This window comes from Clarias gariepinus, chromosome 4 (assembly GCF_024256425.1).
Source record: "Clarias gariepinus isolate MV-2021 ecotype Netherlands chromosome 4, CGAR_prim_01v2, whole genome shotgun sequence".
Taxonomy (NCBI): Eukaryota; Metazoa; Chordata; class Actinopteri; order Siluriformes; family Clariidae; genus Clarias; species Clarias gariepinus.
Genome location: NC_071103.1, coordinates 40235001 through 40242485, shown reverse-complemented (window position 1 = coordinate 40242485; position 7485 = coordinate 40235001). Strand labels below are relative to the sequence as shown.

At 40.2% G+C, this 7485-nt stretch overlaps 1 protein-coding gene across 4 annotated transcripts in view; it reads right to left on the bottom strand.

Moving 5' to 3' along the window:
• The window catches only part of ift140 (intraflagellar transport 140 homolog (Chlamydomonas)), a 133529-nt gene that overhangs the window by 28120 nt on the left and 97924 nt on the right, over window positions 1–7485 (bottom strand). For 3 of the 4 annotated variants that reach the window (XM_053495082.1, XM_053495080.1, XM_053495079.1), the window contains exons 17-19: window positions 5334–5465; window positions 5089–5124; window positions 4704–4903 (exon numbers count right to left, since the gene is read on the bottom strand). In XM_053495082.1, coding sequence (XP_053351057.1) covers window positions 4704–4903; window positions 5089–5124; window positions 5334–5465 — 368 coding nt within the window. The remainder of the gene's footprint in view (window positions 1–4703; window positions 4904–5088; window positions 5125–5333; window positions 5466–7485) is intronic. The other variant, XM_053495083.1, reaches the window with a different exon arrangement.

The window sequence follows — 7485 nt, the reverse complement described above, 5'->3', positions numbered from 1 at the left end:
GTCACTTGCGCAGGAACCAGTACAATAGTTCCCTGTGTGTGTGTGTGTGTGTGTGTGTGTGTGTGTGTGTAGTGCTGAAAATAGCCATCAATAGCTGCTCACCCTAAAGCTGTCATCACCTGTGTTAAATCCTGTTCTTTTTCCCCCTTTCTTCTGACACACACACACACACACACACACACACACACACACACACAGTACCTATAAGGGGAAAAAACATGATCTGTGATGTTTGTTCCATTTTAGTGGTGCAGTGTGACGTTGTTGCTTTGGGTACACAGCTATAAAAGAGACTCGAGGGGGAAACGCTTTTTGAGCGGAAGGAGTGACCAAGCGGATATTTAACACATTGTATCAGCCTGGCTTTACGACTCATCTGAGCTCAGTAAAGTAACACATCACACAATGTAATGAGTCGCCAGGTATTACTGTACAACTCATAATAATATTACCGTGACCCAATCACCGGCGTGACCTTACCAGCACCTTACCCTGGACTGCGTACTGAGTAAAGGAAAGCAATAAAAGGTGAAAGGGAAGGAAGAAAAACTAACAGCGTTAGGGTTGTGTAACTGACCAAAGGAAATGTTTTATAGGTAAAAAGCTATTGTTACTGCAACACTCCTTTCATCCTCAAGCTTATGCTTCATTCATGGTTTATAGCTATAAATAGTGGAATTGGATTGTCAGCATTTCCACTATTTTATCATATTAAAATCACAAAACAAATTAAACGCTATGCACAATGACAATTGATTAAAAAAAATAGATAAAATAGTCAAATTGTTGTATTTTTTATAGTATAGATATACTTTAGGAAGAAAACATACGCAAACTTCACAATAAACTCAACATTATTGGGACGGTGGGCCATTTTATTGATATTATATTGGTCCATAAATGTTGTTGTAAATACCTTCAGCTTTATTACGAAGGGTTTTGGCAACCATTCAGGAATTACAGCCACTTTCATGCACAAAGCTGCCAAGCTTGTTTAATAAAACTAACATTATTTCTAACATAAGGATTTCCTTTAATACTTGGATGAAAATACGGTGCAATAAACGACGTCTTCAGCTGCAGCTTGTCTGTGGATTTTTCTGCCAGCTTCATGCTTGTCTCCAGTAAGTGAAAAGCATGCTCTACTGGGCTGAAAGCAGGTGACTAACTTGACCGGTGAAGGATATTATATATTATATATTTCTTTGCCTTGAGAATCTCTTGGGTGACTTTCACTGTATGTTTAGGGTCATTATCCATCTGCAATATGAAGCAGCATTCCATCAGTTTCACAGCATTCGGCTGAATCTGAGCAGTGTGTAGAGCCCAATACACTTCAGGATTCATCCTGCTATTTTATCCCCAGTCGGGTCATCAGGAAACACCAGTGACCCGGTTCCACTGGCAGCCATACGCTCTTGTGCTATAACACTTCCTCCACCATGTTTGACAGATGATGTGGTCTTGTTGATCATAAGCTGAATCCTTCCTTTCTCATAAGTTTTTTCTTCTCATCATTCTGGTACAAGTTAAATTTGGTTTCATCAGTCCAAAGTCTAATCTGGCCTTTCTGTTCTTGAGCGTTACCAAACGTTCTGCACCTCGTTGTGAAGCTTCTGTATTTACTTTGTGAAGCAATCACTTGACTGTAGACTCAGGGTTGTTCTTGATTTGGCTAGATGTTGTGAAAGTGTTTAATAAACTTCAAAACTGTTGTATTGGCCAAGTTTTTTTGCGATCTCTCTGATGTGTTTACTTGTGTAGACACCTCTGTGGACTTTATGTTGAGAGTTTGAGTGAACAGCTACTGAATGCAAATGTAACACTTAGAACCACCTCCAGGCCTTTTATCTGCTAGATTAGTCATTTAGTAGTGAGGGAGAGGGACCAGACCTGGCCATGCAACTGCTTATCAGCCATTTGTTCCATTATTTATGAGCCAGTATTTATTTGTATATGAAAATGACTGTTATTCCTGAATGGTTAATGCCTCACTTTGAATCAAGGCTAAAAGTCTTGTTTTTACTTGCATCTTGAGTGTTTCACTTCACTTTCAATATATTAGTGTAGAGCAAAAAAAAAAAAAACAAACACATCTTTGCTCTAAAATTTATGGACCAGACTGTATCAGCAATGCTGCCAAGAATCATAAGTACTGCTGACTCCCTGCATGTGATAATAATCTCTAATATTCTTTACATGGCTGAGCTATGAGGTAAGATAAAAAAAAGTTCTAAAAGCAACTAAACACTGAACCCAGGGTGAAGCATGGTGATGTCAGCACTACACTATAGAGCTGCTTCTCTTCAGCTCGGACTGAGACTCTAGTCAAGATAGAGAGACTCATGGCCATCTCCATACAACAATTGCTTCTAAAATAACACCTGGAGGCGTACGTTAGGACCCTTTCACATCATCAGAAACCTGGGCCCAAGTATGCTCGACCCCACAGTCCAGTTCATTTGATTCATGTAAACAGTGTGTACTTTAAAACATGGTCTCGAGTTCGGCTCATGGGCACTCATAAGGGGTGAATCAGTAGTAAACAAAGTGGTGAACTAAGATCGAGTTTGTTTTCTGAAGTTTATTTTATTTTTTTTAAGTGTTGTGTTGTTGATGACCCAAATGTACTCTTTTTCCTTCTTGGCTACTAGAAAGCCAACTAAATGCATGTTTACTTGGGTACTGTGCAACATTACTACTGTTAAAGCTGGCTAGCTGGGGAGTGGGAGGAGGACACAATCATACTCAGGCACTGTACAATGAACATAATATGAAACCAGCTAGATCTGAAGAGAACTTTCATTTTCCAGCAAATCCAAGTCAACAAAGGAACGGATTAAGAAGAGCGAGATCACCAGTTTCTAATGGCCCAGTTATAGCCATGCTGTGCATCCTGTAAATCCAGTGAAACGACATAAATACAGATGTGTACAAGAGATCTGCTCAATACCTGATATGTCTTCAGGTTGTAATACACATTGAATGCTCAAAGTATTAGTAACTGCACATTCTTATGCACAAATGCTTCTTCATAATGATATTTTTCCTTGTTTCTAAAAACAAAAGTTACCACATTTCCATATCACATCATATTAATTATACAGTATATATACAAGTGTGATTATATAGAAGACTTGCTGGTGTGTGTTAACGGTGAGGCTTCAGACTTCAAACTGTGTATTAGTGTATTTGGATACATCAGGTAGAACAAAAGTTTTCGTTACTTTTATAACCTGTAAATTTTACCACTACCGGAATATCAGAATGGTGTCGCAAAAATGTACAACTCTTAAAATAAGTATATTTTTATTATTTTTTTGGTCACAGAAACAACAATAAAAACATGTGACGTGTGTATCTGTGCCGTTACGTTGCGTGTGTGTCCCAGTTTCTAATATTTTGCTCAGTCATGTTTAGGTAGTCAAACTGAAATTCAGTTCATCATATTTTGTACTAAATGTACTTAATAAAAAGAGGATATTACACTCTATACAGCACAACCCCGAGCCCTGTATATGTTTATTACAAAAATATCCAAATAAATAATGGCTAAAATACTCGGAGCTTTAAAGGCTACAGATGGAGAAACATCAGATGTGTTTGATCTGTTTTTGATTTTTACATCATAAAATTCCTGACATTTTCACAGGTGTATATAAACTTCTCATATCAACAGCACAAAATTTTTTACTTTTTATTTTTTCTTAAATTTCAAATATATGTCAAACCTGACGCTTTGACTGCTGGAGGTTTTTTTTTTTTTTTTTTGCCCATGAACTTTTTTTCTTAAATTGTCGAGCTATCAGAACATACGTACCTTACCTCCATGCCCTAAATGATTCCAATGCCAATGTACTAAAATATTTAGGATTTAAAGCGTAAAGTTTAATTATCATTAACTGTTTATTCCTTTTTTCCAGCAGTGTGAACTGACGTTGGAGCGAATGAGGCGCCAGTCTGTCTATCTGATCATCAATGTATAAGATTTCCTAATGTCACTCCACCCCTCCACACACACACAAAGATACTGCAACGGATGGTGAGAGCTTAGTGTGTGTGTGTGTGTGTGTGTGTGTGTGTGTGTGTGTGTGTGTGGTGAGGCATGTGCCCATCTGCACGTCTGCTGTTGACAGGCAACATAGGAAATGCGCTATTCCAGTCTACAGTACAGAACAGGGAAGTGCACGTCTTTCTTTCTCATTCACTCTCACACACACACACACACACACACACACACACACACACACACACAGTAATGAGAAGAACCTAAAACATTCAGCCATTCAGTGCAGGACAATGGCATCAGTGCCACCCTGACATGCTTTCAGCCAAGTGTGTGTGAGTGTTTTTGAAAAATGGGTTACATAAGTATTTACCCCCCTTGACGTGTCCCATGTTTGTAGCGTCTAAAGTGAATGAAATTGGGATTGTGTGCATTAGATATTCACCTACAGTAAAGCATGGTGGCGGTAGCTTTAACTAAACTCACAGTCCTTCTTATTTTGGACAAATACTAGAGTGCTGTGTGTCTGTGTGTGTGTGTGTGTGTCTTTCTTTGAGATTCTGCTCAACAAACAACAATAATATAGAAGTGACATAGGGCAGAGGTTATAGAACCTGTACTATATTTCATTATATAGTTATATGGAAGTGGGAAATTAGTAAATGATTAGGGTTTAGGTGTGTGTGTGCGTGTGTACCTCTTGATGAGTTTGATGGCTCTGAAGGCCTCGTCCATGTCCCCGATGGTGAGGTAGAAGCTGAAGTTCAGCATGGCGTCTCTGGTCTGTTTCTCACAGCCCTCCAAGCCGACGAAGTCACGCAGAGCTCGCCGCACCACCATGTGGGCTGAGGAGGGAACTGCGGCAGGGGCCGGGGACGTCGCGTCAAGTTCGCCGGGCTTTAATAAAAAAAAAAAAAATTGATGATAATGCTTCCTGTGGGCTTTTCTTTTAGAACTGCTTTGAATAATAGAGATTTAGAGAAAGGAGTATTATTTGAAATGACACGGCCTGCATGGCATAAAATATTCCACCAAATTAACAGAACTAAACAAACAGCGAGCGATAGAGCAGATTTACTCACATGCGGGAGAAAGACTGCACCTCTCCGAAACAAGAGCTGATCGTTAGAGCAGATGGAAGTTAATGCAGAAAGAATAAGAAAAAAGTAAAACAAGCAAATAAAGAGAAAAAATGCTGCTGATGGGGAACGAAAATACAAAACAGAAGAACAAAATGGAGAAGATGGAGCATAGTAGCTGTGTGTGTGTGTGTGTGTGTGTGTGTGTGTGTGTGTGTGTGTGTGTGTGTGTGTGTGTGTGTGTGGACCTTGCAGGTGTAGTAATAGTAAGGTGTATCCAGTGCCAGTAATCCCTGTAGAGCAGCGGGTCTGGGCTGAGAGTCCTGCAAGAGCAAGCCGTGTTCCTGAGTCACGAAGAACGTCACCACCATCACATCCACCTGTCAGAGAACATCACATCATCACATCCACCTGTCAGAGAACATCACCACATCATTACATCAACCCATCATCACATCACCACATCATCACATCCACCTGTTAGAAAACATCACCACATCACCACATCCACCTGTCAGAGAACATCAAATCATCACATAATCACATCACATCACCACATCATCACATCCACCCTTCAGAGAACATCACATCACATCATCACATCCACCTGTCAAAGAACATCACATCATTACATCACATCACCACATCATCACATCCACCTGTCAGAGAACATCACATCACATCATCACATCCACCTGTCAGAGAACATCACATCATCACATCACATCATCACATCCACTTGTCAGAGGACATAACATCATCACATCACATCACATCATCACATCCACCCATCAAAAAACATCACATAATCACATCCACCTGTTAGAGAACATCATCACATCACATTACATTATCACACAACAACATCACATCACCACATCACATCACATCACCACATCATGACATCACATCACATCCACCTGTCAGAGAACATCACCACATCACATCCACCTATCAGAGAACATCACATCATTACATCACATTACATCACCACATCACATCATCACATCCACCTGTCAGAGACCATCACATCACCACATCACATCCACCTGTCAGAGAACATCACATCACCACATCACCCCATCACATCAACCTGTCAGAGAACATCACATCACCACATCACATTATCACATCACATCACCACATCACATCCACCTGTCAGAAAACATCACATCACCACATCACATGACCACATCATCACATCAACCCATCATCACATCACCACATCACATCCACCTCTTAGAGAACATCACCACATCACATCACCACATCAAACCATCACATAATCACATCACATCACCACATCATCACATCCACCTGTCAGAGAACATCACATCACATTATCACATCCACCTGTCAAATAACATCACATCATCACATCACATCACCACATCATCACATCCACCTGTCAGAGAACATCACATCATATCACATCATCACATCCACCCATCAGAGAACATCACATCATCACATCCACCTGTTAGAGAACATCATCACATCACATCACATTATCACACAACAACATAACATCACCACATCACATCATGACATCATGACATCACATCCAGCTGTCAGAGAACATCACCTCATCACATCACATCATCCCACCCACCTGTTAGAGAACATCATCACATCACATCATTACATCACATCACCACATCACATCATCACATCCACCTGTTAGAGAACATTATCACATCACCACATCACATCACATCATCACATCACATCCACCTGTCGGAGAACATCACATCACCACATCACATCACCACATCGCATCCACATGTCAGAGAACATCACCTCATCACATCACATCCACCTTCAGAGAACATCACATCACCACATCAAATTATCACATAATCACATCACCACATCATCACATCCACCCTTCAGAGAACATCACATAATATTACATCATCACATCCACCTGTCAGAGAACATAACATCATCACATTACATCATCACATTCACCCATCAGAGAACATCACATCACATCATCACATCCACCTGTTAGAGAACATCATCACATCACATCACATTATCACACAACAATATCACATCACCACATCACATCACATCACCACATCATGACATCACATCACATCCAGCTGTCAGAGAACATCACATCACATCCACCTATCAGAGAACATCACATCACCACATCGCATCATTACATCCACCTGTCAGAGAACATCACATCATCACATCACATCACATCCACCTGTCAGAGAACATCACATCACCACATCACATCACCACATCACTACATCACATCACATCACCCTGTCAGAGAACATCACATCATCACATCACATCACATAATCAGATCACATTACATCCATGTACCATGGACAGACATTCCTCTGTTTCCCTGTTTCTACAAATCTGTGTGTGTAAACA